Source organism: Micropterus salmoides, unplaced genomic scaffold (assembly GCF_014851395.1).
Source record: "Micropterus salmoides isolate LMB-PRFRI ecotype aquatic unplaced genomic scaffold, ASM1485139v1 Ms_hic_scaffold_4, whole genome shotgun sequence".
NCBI lineage: Eukaryota > Metazoa > Chordata > Actinopteri > Centrarchiformes > Centrarchidae > Micropterus > Micropterus salmoides.
Genome location: NW_024043372.1, coordinates 36,012,624 through 36,027,399, shown reverse-complemented (window position 1 = coordinate 36,027,399; position 14,776 = coordinate 36,012,624). Strand labels below are relative to the sequence as shown.

General features: G+C 39.0%; 1 protein-coding gene across 15 annotated transcripts in view; it reads right to left on the bottom strand.

Annotated features, from left to right (window-relative positions):
• The window catches only part of nfasca (neurofascin homolog (chicken) a), a 152,698-nt gene that overhangs the window by 58,862 nt on the left and 79,060 nt on the right, over positions 1-14,776 (bottom strand). For all 15 annotated transcript variants that reach the window (XM_038696458.1, XM_038696463.1, XM_038696465.1 and 12 more), the window contains exons 2-3: positions 11,856-11,906; positions 2,549-2,713 (exon numbers count right to left, since the gene is read on the bottom strand). In XM_038696458.1, the coding sequence (XP_038552386.1) occupies positions 2,549-2,639 (91 nt within the window). In that variant the 5' untranslated portion in view covers positions 2,640-2,713; positions 11,856-11,906. The remainder of the gene's footprint in view (positions 1-2,548; positions 2,714-11,855; positions 11,907-14,776) is intronic.

Genomic DNA, 14,776 nt, shown 5'->3' with positions numbered 1-14,776 from the left:
GTCACACTTTTATACTGGACAGAAATGAGAATAAGTGTGACTGTGTGTGGAAGTATATCTGTATAATATATTAATACGTGCATGTTGGAGTCAATGAAGACCTATTATCTTGAATTTGCAGTGAGGGATTCACTATTACCCAGGGACAGGAAGCAGTCTGTTCTCATGATAATCAAATGTTAATGTCATCACTGCAACAGCTCCAGCAACCTACGTACGGTTTCATATTTGAAAAATGAATTCTGCAATGCTTTGGAACCTGCATTAACGTCGCTGTTGAATTTCATCTTTTTCCCTCCGAACTCATGTCAATTAATTTTGTCTTTACTTTAAATTGAAAGGAAAAAATATTACTCTTTGAAAGAGGCCTTGCTTAGAGCAAATAGTTAATGCTATTTTAAAAAAAAGAATCATCAAAATAAATGCAGCTGAGAGCTAGATATTTTAACTTTAATCCCTAGTACAGGTCAAGCTCCAAAAACACTGGATCCTTTGATTCCCTAATGCAACTTGACAATATCTTTCCATGCCTGTAAAATGCACATGTCTTTGAAACTCAACAACCCCCAGTTTTGTAATCCAGGTTTTATGTTGTAAATGTGAAGTTACCAATGGCAAGCTCAGATGTTGATGAATGATGATGACGAGTTAGCTAACCTTCATGTGTAAAATCAGTGGAGTGCCCCCTTTAAAGGCTTAAAGCATCAGTGGAAAAAAGCCCATAAAGGGACAGTAAAAAAAATTTAAGTCAATACACTTTTTGTTAAATTCAACAAATATTTCCTCATTTTCCTACACAGCCCTGGCTCTGTAAATGGAAAACAAAGAAACTGGTGTGGATGTTCCCCACAATTATGCTCCAGTCAATCAGCAGAGGGAGCACTGAAGAAAGGGTTGTCTTTGTTTGGCAGTTCAAATCTCAACAATCTTTCTGCAGAATCGCTTACTATCCCTTTAACTGAAATTCGTCACCTCCTCCACTCCCACAAATCACAGCCAGAACCTGTGGTTTTTATGCTCACACTGTACAGATCAACTGAGTGACCACGACATGAAGCTCACACTGAACGTAAACAGAGAAATCCCGGCCGATTATAAGGCAACCATGTCCTCAACAAAAGACAGAAAGGCAGCATTATTTTGTGCAATTCTACTATGAATGAAAAGTTAGAGGAAATGCCGTATGGCGCTACAGATGTCTGGAAGATGCAGACAATATGATGTCTGTTCCGCAGTGATGTTCATTTCATATCACAGCACGCACAAGACTATAGTTTTAGTCACAAAATGTAAAATCTACTCTGATAATATCAAAGTACCCATGAGATAAATCAGACAGTGAAACTGATCAGAACTGCAAGACTGAAATCAAAACTGATCATCCAAAATACAGATTGTTGATCTTTCAGGTGATTAATCAGGCATCTTGATCCCATCTTGATATGGCAGAAATTTGTCCTGATCCTAAAATGGTGTTGGATTCATCAAACCATTCACCACTTGGCCTTGTCAGAATAAAGGTCAGAAAAAGTATTTGCAGGAATTGTCAAAAGTAGTGTCTGGGCATTCTAGCGGTCTAGTGGTGTATACCTTACACACACATTGTCCCCTGTTCAGGTCTGGCCTGTACCTTCACTGTAAGCTCACAATTCCAACACAAACTTTGTCTAATGGACTTGAAAAACACATCTCATGTAATACGTTCTAAAATTATCTGCCCTTTACTAAAAGGCTAGAAGCAACGGCTTTTAATTTGACGAGGCAAAGTGGAACAGTTTCCTTGTTCTCTATCAACTTGTGTCAGCAGTTTACAGTTTAAAGAATTTGTATAAAAAAAATATGAGCTAAAAACAGAAAAAAAAACCCAGAACCTGACATCAAATATATCTAATAACTACCCAAGTACTACCATTGTTGAAGGAAATTGGATTATTTGAATAACTAATGCATAACCTACACGTGTTTATCTTAACTTAAGAAAACATTTTACTTGCGTAACCTATGTGAAAAATATGAGTAGTTATAATCAGAAAGTCAGTACAGTCGAGCACACACATTGAAAAGAAAGGTCATTCTGCCCTGAAAATGCCAGATGACTTACATAGCCAGAGTTGTTTTTGTAAAACATCCCATAAGGAGGAGCTTCATATGAATTGATGTCAGAAGAAGTTTTAGATATTCTGCATTCTGAATCCAGACCCTTCCTATTCCAGATTTGTATTGTACTTTCCATAGAATAAATTACTTTGTACTGAAGAAGTTTCATTCTTCTGTATCTCGGTGATTGGTTCCTACAACCTGAAAGTGTTTATTTATTTAAAGTTATCAAAAACTGACCAAGAAGAAGAAAATCATCCGTAAACCCATCTTTGTTTGTCTAAAGTGCTGTTTTCCAGACAGTAAGTCAATGTGCCCTTGTGGAACACCAATTACAAACCTATCTGAGCCATCTATAACCAGATTAATTGTCATAGTTTTTGGTATGGCATTCACTATTTTCTGTAACATATTGTATTAAAGTGGATCTGATGAGTGCAGAGTGACTTACGGTCTTGTGGGACTTCAATGGGTGCTGCTTTGTGCCACAGCAGTAGCAATGACACGAGAGCCAGGGCCACATGCCCGCCCTGCCCCAACATTTCTTCCCCACCAATTGGACGGCGTCGCCCCACACCTCTCCTGATTGGTTGGATAGTTCTCCTGAGCCAAGGACCTGTGAATACAGACAAGAGACAGAGATAGAAGATTAGGATGAAGACAGCATAGTATACCATAAAGTATATCTACAGTATAAACTGTTTGTGAGTGTGGGTGAGTGTGTAGCTGTGTATGTATTCTGAGTGTGTGTGTGTCGACTCTGGCCTACATTTACAGCTGAGTCCCTGTGTGGCTCCCCAGAGAGAGCGGCCTAGAAACAAAGCCAAGGAGAAACTCTATGGCACTGATTCATAAATCTCCAATCACAAGCTGCTTCCCAGAAAATTTTGTAATGCATTAAATCATCTGCCCTGAAATTATGATGGAGAATTATTAGGAACACTTATTTCAGCATTCCATTATCTTTGCTACAATGTAGTGTATATTTTAATAATCTTTCAACTTGGGAGGTTTGCAGGCATTTATAGACTTTAGTGGATACTTCTATTATTACCACTTCTCATCTCACAATAGTGAAAAAATTATTTGTCACATCTCTACAAAAATTAACACATTTAATTTACTTATCTTACATTTTTAATTCTTGGAGTATCAATTTTATTGAAAAATACAAAAGGCAAATCTATTTCTACAAAAACAAATATAACCATTTGTGAAAATATAATAAACATGAATGTGTTTCCATCATTTGATGTTAAATATAGTCACCTGCATAAACAAGCTGTGTCACCCACTCTACTTGGTCATTGAACCTTACCAAAAAGCTCTCCTGCTTGTGTTTTTAAAGGTTTTTAAGGGTGTGCAAATTATTAAACTTTTGAGAAGCCCTGATATCTGTTTTCCAAGCATTGTCCCACCACAAGACAGTCCATATGAATCCAGGTCAGATTATAAAGTCAATTTCTCTGAATAAAGAAGAGGAGATATGTTTGTCAGTTGGCTGCTTAATGGACTAGTCACATTTAAATGCTGTCAGTGGTACATTCATATCCAGAAAGTTATTGTGGCTTGCAGCTGTACTATTAACTTATTGACTGAGCTTGTCAAATGACTATTATTATGTCAAACTAGAGGCCAAAGATTGTATCTAAAAAAATAAGGGGAAACGTTGTACCTGTAAACATTTTTTCAAATGCTACGTTGACTTCTTGCTGTTTGTGTCCTTATTTCAACCTCAAAAATGCTCAGTTAATGGTCATGGTAGCTTCTTGTTTGTGTTACCTCAACTCCACCCATACCAAGCTGCCTTTCCTTTTGTCCAAATTAGGACTTTCAGGTCTCAGAAACTGGCAAAGTGAGTGATAAACCAACACAAAATCTTTAGATTGACCCTGCAGGAACGTGTAGTCTGGTGACAACACTACAGCACTACTGTACATCAATGTTTTTCTACACTCATTGGTCTAAATTCTTCTTGCCACACTGTTCCATTATTCATCAGCCAGTCCACAAGCCAAAGATTTCTAATTTACTCCCCACCACCTCCACATGACAGCCAGGTCTGTGTACTGGCAACCATGCCAGGACCACCTGCCCACTGTTAATCCCTGTCCCCCATGCTGCTATCCCCCACCAGGATCAATCCTTCACTCTGCTTCAAATCACACTAGAGCTCAAAGCTATGACAACAGGATGATATTTTTAAAAACTATCAGGTGGGAGTGATTGCCATTTCAAATCCCAAGGAAAATGTAAAAAAGTGTAAAAGGTGCTGACAAAGACTTTGAATGCACTGGGCTCACTCAGTCAACTGTTATTGAGTCAACTGTATGTATACATTTAAAGGGGCTATATGTAGTTTTTTTTTTTTATGAAATTAATTAATTTTATTGCTTGTGTGTGAGGAGGTTGTAACCTCACATAAAAATGATCCACTTGCCGGGTTTTTCTGTTACCTCTGACAGCCAGTATGCCTAACCCTTTGTAAAGGTTGGATTTTCCCAGGAAATCCATTGGATGTGACTGTACGCGCACTCCCGAGCCTCTTGCCTATTGATTCTGTACTGTACATGCAGCAACAACATTGTAGCCAGCAACTAGCTACTTAAGCACTCTGCCGCAGTTTGCTTTTTACATTAACTTTAGATTGATTGTCGTTTAAGATACTCAGGTACAGAGCTTCTTCACTTCATTGCTGTAACTTACGTGACCCACGTAATATAGAATAATGCAACATAATGGTGCAGAACAACACCACAGCGGAAGACGCATTCACTACAGTATTTATTTAATTTTTTATTTTGCCTTTGTTTTACAGGGTAAGCAGATTGATAACAGATTCTCATTTACAATGGCAACCTTGTCAGGATGAAGAAAAGTCATGCAGTACAATATGTAATTTCACATAAAATACAAAAATTACAAATACGGTATACGGCTCCTGTAACAAAGTGGATTGCACTATGATATGCCACATCTAATTTCTTCAATAGAGAGTTAGAGGCATTTCTATATACCACATCACTGAAATCGAGAATCGTAAAATGGTCATTTTCACTACAGCATGTTTAGCAGTGCGGGTAAAGGAAGCCCTGTGACAGAATAGGAAGCCTATCCTGGATTTGATCTTAGACTGTAGATGTTTTTTGTGAGACTGGAAGGAAAGTGAGCTATCTATCCAGGCAACTAAATATTTGTAGGTGTCCACATTTTCCAGTTCAAATCCTTCCAGAGTGATAATGTTAGATAAATGTACAGGTGTCGGCAGCAATTGGTTTAGTTTTATCAGAGTTTAGTAAGAATTTTATGTCATGGAAGGAGCGCTGTATGGTGTTAAAGCTTTTCTGCAGGTTTGTTAATACAGTACTAACGAGGGGCTAGATGTATAAATAATGGTGTCGTCTGCGTTAAGGTGAATAAAAGAGTTACGAGCAGCTAGAGCAGAATCATGTTATAAAGTGTAGCAACAATCTCATTTGTAATATTCAGTCTTTCATTATCCAATACATTTAGCTGTGCTGACATTACTAAACCTCCGGTGAGAGATAAACAAACAGTTATTGAAAAGGGGCAGGGGAGCTAATGCAGATGTATCACGTCAGCTAAATGCAGACAGTGTAACATTATCATCATTATCAACTGCACCGGTAGTGGCCGCTGAAAAGTACATGTAGCCCCTTTAAAGAAATGTATTACAATTAAATAAATAAAGTAATATTCTTTGTTGTGAGAACTGGACTCTGATTCCTAATTTAAAATGTTAAATATAGTTACCACAGCTGTTATGATTCCATTAAGTACAATTCCAAAAATAATACATACATATTAGAAACTTTTGAAAGAAGAAACAATACATTATTTCTTTTACAAATAAAAAGTTTCATTCATAAGCAATAAAACATACCTTTTCTCAATTCAATACATTCAGGACGTTGTGCTGCTAGAGCCTTACTTGGTCCGGTATGACCAGTAGCTTATGGTGGCTAATGTTAGCTAATGTTAGCAAAAATCATCAGATTTTTCTATACTTGTGCCACTATTTTAGGGCCGTCTTTCTAACATCTGGCCAGCAGGTTGAAAATTTGCTTTCTAAGCTAACTCATTACTTAGTTTCTGTTTTCTGTTGATTAAGTTGTTCAGCAAAGGTTACAAAGGCTCCCTTAAAAAAACAAGGATGTCAGCACTGTTGATTTCCATTAGGATAAGTCTTATAATACTGTTTCCTATTAATTGTACAAACTGTTTTGGTTAAACGTGTATCCAAATGGTCAAAAAATTCTGCATCAACCTTTATCTCTATGAAAACTATGAGCTGTAAAATAACACACAGATTTCACAACAGAGGGGACACAACAGCTTTTTGGCCTGAGGGCAGTAATCAGATTTCACCCAAAACATGCAAACACCTACCACACACGTACACATACACACACACACACATTCATAAACCATCTGGTGGTATGTCAATCCAACACTATTCAACTAAATAGCTAATCTGCCCCTGGGGAGCTAATACCCCAGCAATGGCTGGCATAACGTACCAATCACACACACATGAACACGCAACATGCATGGATACAGACACATAGGGAGGTACACACCCAGACACACCCTCATTCCTTATATACATGCACAAACACACACATACATACATAAGTGCACATATATCTCTGCAGCCCAGCTGTTGTGAAACTTGACCCATCTCTGTTAATTACTGAACTCTTTTCAGCACACACAGGCACTTACACAGACACCAGAGAGGAAGAATGGTAGAGGGAAAGGATTAGGAAAAGACCAAGCCACACAGTCTAATATGATCTGCTTTGAATTGCAGATCTGTTCCCAGCAGAGAAGCCATGGAGAGAGAGAAATCAAGATAAAAAGGAAAGAAAAGGAGAGTGACATCATGGACAGAGAAAGGAGACACTGGCAGTGAAAGCACTGAAATAGGTCAGTGTTTCTTTCATGTGTGGAACCCTCTAAACACACGGCAGTGCATTATAAATGATAGCACACAGTGATACACTGAGACACGAGAAAAAGGGTCAGAGAACATCACATACTACAAACTCCACATTACCACACATGGTAGTGGAAAATAGCAGGTATACTGCAAGCTGCAGAAAGCTGGGGTCCATTTTTACAATAAAAATCAACTATTCAACTACGTTTACAGTCTGATCACAAATATTGGCAGACTCATGTTTCAAATGTTTATCACATGAAATTGCAAATACATTTTCAAGCCCTTGAGTTGTCCTTGAGAATGTAACCAAAGCATCCCACATTTTATAAATGTTGTCAAACTAGGTGATAAAAGCCAAATTCTTGCATCCTAGCCTTTCCACTGGGGTCTCAAAAGTCCTAGACTCAAAATCAGTTGTCTTCTACCATGCATATTTTCATTTCATATTAGCCATGTTTGACAAATCAGGCAATTATTGGGCTGATATCTTCCAGGTGTTAGACCTCCCAGCAGGCGCATGGTGAAAGTGGTTGATGGCTCTAAGTGTATTGGAGGAGACACATGGTTGTCTACACTCTGTTCAGGCCAAGAGCCATATACCACAGTGCCAAATCAGGGAGAATTTAGGTTAACTTGTTTGAAATCTAGCACAAGCTGCCATTGTTTCAGGGGCCCAGTCATAGGGCAGCAACAGAAGAACATAATTTTTACCTTGCTTGATGTCAGTCCAGAGGAGCTGGTGCACACCCGGTCATAGCAGTGGTTTTGAGAGTGCGTGGCTGGGTTTTACGGGTTTACAGGGTAGTCTGGGGGTCATGCACATGTCCTGCACCATGCTGGCAGGTTTGGTTGGGCAAGACTGCTCTGAAAGTGTGATAGTGTGCTCAACTCTAACTTGTTTCACATTTTGACCTAAGAGACTAACCAAAACACAACCAGGTCACAATTACCTTCGTTTAGCCCGAGGTCCACGACCTCAAGCATACATTATCATTGCACACACACAAATCTGAGCACTTCTCCCAACATTACATTAACAGGTACATCGTAGAAGCCATTAGGCAAATGGATGTGAGTTTTTCTGGCCCCCTCCCTTTTGCATCTCGTGCTACAGGCTCTAACACAAACAGACTGGACTGTTGCAGGCTATTTCTAAAATGAACATGTTAATTTGCATTATGTACATACTGTGTATTGTGTATTGTGAAACTACTTAGTGACCTTCCATTAGTTTTGCGTGCTCAGAGTGGAAAGATAAAAGAAACGAGGGAATTAGGATACATTTGCTAAATGAGAAGAAAATATATCTTTAAATATTATATGATTTCTTCCATTATTTAAGATGAGAGTGATTCTATAAGTCATTAATATACACTTAGACTATAGATATTTTTATCATAAATGCTCTGGTACCATAAAGTCTATTGAAGTTGCATTTCCCAGTGTTGTCAGTCCAAATGTAGAATGAATCAATTCCTCTTAAAACTTAATTTCTTATCGTAGCCCTCACAGGTTTTAGATTTCTTAATAGAGGCCACTTAAAATGCAAGAGCTAACCATCAAATGAACTGTGAAGGCAAGCACGATTAGCATAATTGAGGTTTGATTATTGAAGCTGCAAACACATGGCTGAATCAGGTCTTGAAGGTTTTAGAGATTTTTCAGGGAATTATCCAGTTATAACAACTGGTTTTACAATTAGATTTGGCCAAAAGGGATCTGCTCTTTAAAAGAGGATATAGTGCAGACACTACAGTACGTAATAAAATGTAAATTTCTTCAAACATAGATAGCTGTATATTCAGTTAGTCCCATCCCCAACCCAGTACCCACAAACACTCACACCTGCCACTATTCCATTGTTTCCAGCACTGGGAGATTTTAAAAGAGTCATTTTGGATGATGATGAGTGCTAATGGTGCTCTTCAGGGACAAATACAATGGAGGCAGGGCTAAGGAGATGAAATGACCGTGAGTTTGTCATGTAGATTTTGTGAGTAGTATTTTGTGTGGTTATGTGTGTGTGTGTGTGTGTGTAAACATGTCCCAAAACTGGAAAATCCCTCATTTCACACTTGAATGCCATTTAATGATTGTGTGCGTAATTATACATGTGGGGTGCATATGACAAACAAAGCAGGTCTGTATCTGTGTGTGTGCTTGTTGTATGAAATAAATACAAAGCAGAACAAGCACGCAACTAAATGCAGCTTTCTACTTTCCCTGAATTAAACACCTTGATTAAGTCACTTATTACAGTAAAAGCATTGCACCGAGTCAATTTCAAATTCCCATTTGTAACCTTACTAACTCAATGTGGGTAATTTAGTTATTGCATAAGGCAGTATAAATCAACTATGGTCACTATTATCACCAATGGGCAGATTTCAGTCCGTGAAAAATCTAATTCTTACTGTCTTGCTGAAAAAGATCATTCTAAATACAAACCCGTATATTTCTCTAGACAAATATTTTCTTTTTTTATCTATCTGGGACAGTGGCTAAGCTGGAAGCATTAACACATTAACTGCCCCCTCAATCATTTCTCTGACCTCCATACATACCCCGAACACAGCATAACCAATTGTGTTCTACAAACACCCCAAAAATAGCCCTCCATCCATCACACACAATTATCCTCAGCACCACAGTGCTCTCATGGCTACTGAGAGTACTGCGTGCACACACACATAAATAAATAAATACTGTAGCTACAGTAGTAGTAAGGTACAAGCAAGCAAGCAGTCAAAGTAAATTGCAAACTGGTAAATAAGCAACAGCAGGAATGGAATACACACCCACAATGACACCAGTGTTTTATGATGTTTCCTGTTAGTTGGTGGCCATTCCCTGCTGAAATTACAAGCACTTACACTAAAAATATGGATAAAGAAATGTGATTGGTCAGACTTCCACACTTTACAGTAATCGATCAAAGCAGCATGTTGAACAGTCAGAGGAAAACAACAGAAAACCAGGTTTCTCCTGTCAGGAAGTGTTGAAGGCAAAAGGCAGTCATCAACTAGACATGTCAACAACTTGTGAGGTTACTTTTAAGTTTAATATTCACCAGCTGGATGTTTTTAACCTGCAATTTTCGGGAAACAGGTGACTGATATTTTTGACTCCTATTATTTATTAGTCAAACTAATTATACTGATAGAAACTGATTTAAATACACAAAACCCTTCCTAAATGAAACATTGGGCTACTTTTCTGGGGCATGTTCTTAAAGGAGACCTATTATGCCATATTTTATGACTTATCTATAATATTAAACTGTTGGATGTTCATGTTAAACATGGCGAAAAAGAGACAGGGGCATCTACAGCTTGTTTCAGACAGAGGCTGAAATGAAGGCCTACATGAAGGGCCAGTTTAATGCCGCATTCAGACCAACTGCGAATTTTCGCCTCGCGACGCTTTCCTCGCGTGAGTACATTTGCTGCAAGTGTTCACACAACGCGAGAAGGCGATTTTAACGCAATAACGTGAATAAACACAACTCGCCTTTACTACAACTGTATGAACCCAAAGTAAACATTTTGCTGTGATTAAATAGCAATAAACAGATTAAACTGATGCTGAAATAACTACAATATGATGCAGATTTGTTAAACATATGAATTCATACTTTGTCAGGTCTGTCAGCAAGACAGCAGGACAACAACTTCTAAAATGTTTGTTTTCTGAATGGAGTTTGGATCAATCAGGGCTATGCTATTGCTATACTTGGTCACAGTAAAGTACAACAATAGCTGGAATAAAGTTACAGACACGTGTTTTCTGAACTCACCAGGTAGTTCACCCTCCTCGCTTTCTTTTCTCCCATCAATGTCCTGTTTTGTCCATTTTTTATATAAATATGAAGTCACAGTCCGACAAAGCTAACAATGCTAACAACAACACTGGAACCGGATGTGCATGGAATCTAGCTGCTGAGAAGCTCCAGCGAAGATAAATCAACGTTGAAATCCCAAAAACTAAAGTAAAAAGCTAATTTTATAAAAGCAGTTAACTCCGAGCTCCTCCCGCAAGTAAACGGCGTAGTTGTCAGAGCAGAATCCGACCAACTACGGGGGTTTATTTGTCCAATGGTTGCAGCGCTGCTCCCTACTCCTCTCCCCCACGTTTAGCAGCTCTCACCCGGACAGCAGATTTTCAATCCCCGCTCTGCCTGGCCCTCTCCACACATTGCTCTGAAGCCTCGGTGACGTACGGACAATCTCAACACTGGTAGACTATTGCGACTCAGCGTCATGCGACTTCTTCACTTGAGTTGAAAATATTCAACTCACGCGAATTCCTTCGCGTTGCCTTCGCGTCGCCGGCCCCGACAGGAAATTGCGGCTCTACATTGCATTGACTTTGTATGTAAACTCACCGCCCCGCTTGCTCGTTTCGCTTTTGGTTTGAAAGCACCATAAGATAGAAAATGATTTTGCTGCTATAAAGGAGTCACCGAACTATAGAATATAGGATGGAAATGCAGGATAACAGGTGTCCTTTAACTATAATTGGGCTACTTTTTCAGTCCAACACAAAAATTACAGACAGATTTTTTGTCCAGTTTGTAAGACTACAAATGATACAAAGCAACATTTACGTCATTCACATAAGGACATATGAAGAAGTATTTTGCCTCTTACATGAGCTTAAAGAACATGTAAAGAATCAGGGTTGCAGATGAGATCACTGTGAATGTACATTACTAACATAGTAGTCTACTAGTGGTCTACGCAGTCTATTCAGTCTAACGTGCAGTACTGATTTAACAGAAACACTGACTTACGTTCACTGATGTGGACAGTTATCGTCTGTCTGTCGTGACCACTTGGCAGACCTGATGAGACACAAAGAGAACGAATGTACAATATTACAACCTTTTGAGTCTTCACACCAAAGTTCAACAGATGGAACCAGATGCTATTTGAAACAAGAAATATCTGCGCTCATTGTGGGTCTCTCTGACTGGACCCCTTGACACATGGCGAATCACTGAAAAAGAAGTGAAGACTCCTGCCATATGATGCTCATTAGTCTTTGTTAGTCTGAGCGCAGAAGGAAGCAGAGGATACAGTAGAGCAGACACACACGCACACACGCCTCAAGACTGTCTGCAGCAGTGTTGTTTCTTCAACTATGTGTTTGAGCTTTCAAAGAGCACGTCTGCATGCCAGCCGCTGCCCTCAGGATCACAGGATGCTCTTTCCCTCTTTCTTTTTGTCCGTCTTGTCTGTGTTGCTGCTGATGCACACACTCACACATACGCAGAAACACACACTAACACAGTCTGCCCGGAGGAAAAGAAGAAAGCCTCTATGGGAATCTAAAACACACACAAAAACACACTACATCTCCAATACAGTGTTATGCTACAGTGACAAAACTGTTTCAGTCAACACAATAAAACCACACACCCACACACTCAGATGCAACAAAATGGTGCTTTCATACAAGTCCATTTCCAGCATGTACATTCTCTATTTTCTGCTGTTGTGTGTTAGGTGTTGTGGTGGGCTGCTTGTTAAATCTTCTGATGTAATTTTTATTGTATGTGTAGCCGGCTTGCTGGCTTTCATCATACATGCATTCTTCCTTGTCAAAACCTGGTGTCTGCATTACCCACAATGCAACTCAACCACCGACCGTTCAGTCCAAGGTTCGGATGTGTTATGCTAGGGCTACAGAGATCTGGTAGGCCTAATTTTCTTTCAAACTGCATACATATCCATACAAGATGTGTTTTTTTGGTGCAATGATTGATAATTGCAGTTGTTGACACTGAATCCACTACATTTTCTCAGGAGCAAACTTTGCATTCATTATTTTTTATGCATTTTCTATATATTTCAGCTAATTAGCTATTTGGGCCTATGCATTGTGGAATATTTTGGTTGTAATTTGTTTTCCATTGTAATCCCCTAACACGCCTTTCTTTGCTTTAAGTCATGAAAGCAAAACCTAAGCTGCTGTGAAAATGAACAGAGCACATTTCAGTCCGCGACACTGCACATCCACCAAATATGAGAAGACACAGAAATTCTTCTTACTGTTTGAATGAATTAAATCTATCTATTTATTCAGACGCCTTATAAAACTTTAATTGTGTTTAAACTTTCCAAATGTCACTATTGATAAGCTATTACATCATCCTTAACTCGATCTGTTTACGGAAGAGTTCATCCAATATGCGTTTACGCAGTACTCCTCTCTCTGACTACAGTATGGCACATATGGAACATCTGGGGGAGAAATGTTTAACTGGGTTAAGTGCATTACCAAAGGGCACACTAGATGTATGCCCTACTTAAGGAGAATGTGTATGTTAAATGAGGCTGTGCTGTTGTTTAATACTACTGATACACACATCAGAGACTGTCCTCGTCATCTTGTTTAGCAGCAGCACTGTCTTAGCTGTGCTTGGGAAAACGCCTGAACCTGACCCAATTTCACCCCAATAACATCCTCCAGCTATCAAATTATCTTGCAGTCGTACAGATTGTCTTACAATACTACAGTATACATTATTTGCAAGTATTGACATCCTGGACTGTCTATTTTACACTATTTAGTAATCTCAATTTAAAGACAACCAAAAGTCTTATTAGCAAATTAGAGAATTTTGACAGAGGTGAAGTTGATCGATCTTTCTAAATTAACAGTATAAACATGTGTCCAGCTGTAAACTAGGTGCGTTTCCACACAGACGGTACATATTTAAGACTGTACTGAATGTGCGAAGTGAATAAAGAAACGACTGATGTTGTCAATTCTCTCCATCAAACACGCCCTCTCTCTGACCTGTTTTCATCAGCCACATGGGACAGTAAGGAGTGCGTGCATGCGTGTGTGCGTGTGTGCGTGTGTGTGTGTGTGTGTGTGTGTGTGTTAATGTGTGCACTTTGATGTCCAGTCTATCACCTGCTATTCCCTGTTGATCCAAAACAGGTCTAGCACTCACCAATTCACTAATGAATGTCCCAGAGGTGTGTGTGTGTGTCTGTGTGTGTGTAGCCGTGTGTGTGTTATGTACACCTCGATACATGCATATTACCTCCCACCCCGCCATACATTCCCAACCTGCCCCTTCAGCAATGGCCTTTGAACCTAGTCCATTACTGTGCTCACACACACACACACACACACACACAGACTGAGAGGTCATGGCAATAAATAGCTCATCCACACACTAGAAGGTCACGGGTCACATGCTAAAGAGGGTGTGGGGGAAATGACACTGACATCATTTCCTTGGGATAGGATCTTTAAAGGGATTGCCATCACAGCCACTCATGAGCTGATGAGGTAATTGAGAAAAGAGTGGGAGGTGTTCGGTTTATGTTTGTGTGTAGCATCATAATATAAGTAGTATTTGTGAATCCAGATTTAATATTCTATAAAGCACAGAAATTATGTGATTATGATGTTTCTAAACTGGTTAACTATTATTTGCTTCGTTCTAGTTTGTCATCCTAAGAAGTATTTTAGCTTTGGGTTCCATCACCAGATAATTGTTCTCTTTTTTTTTCTGTTTTATTGCTACAAAAAAGATATTCTCTTCTTTATTATCCACATTTTCTAAAGCATACATCAGTGCTGTAGATTGTAGATGTTTCTCCTACCTAATGTAAACCATCAAGTTCAGTTAATTTCTGAAAATCAACATGCAAAACTTGCTTATGCTGGGTAATCCATCACAGCAAATATATG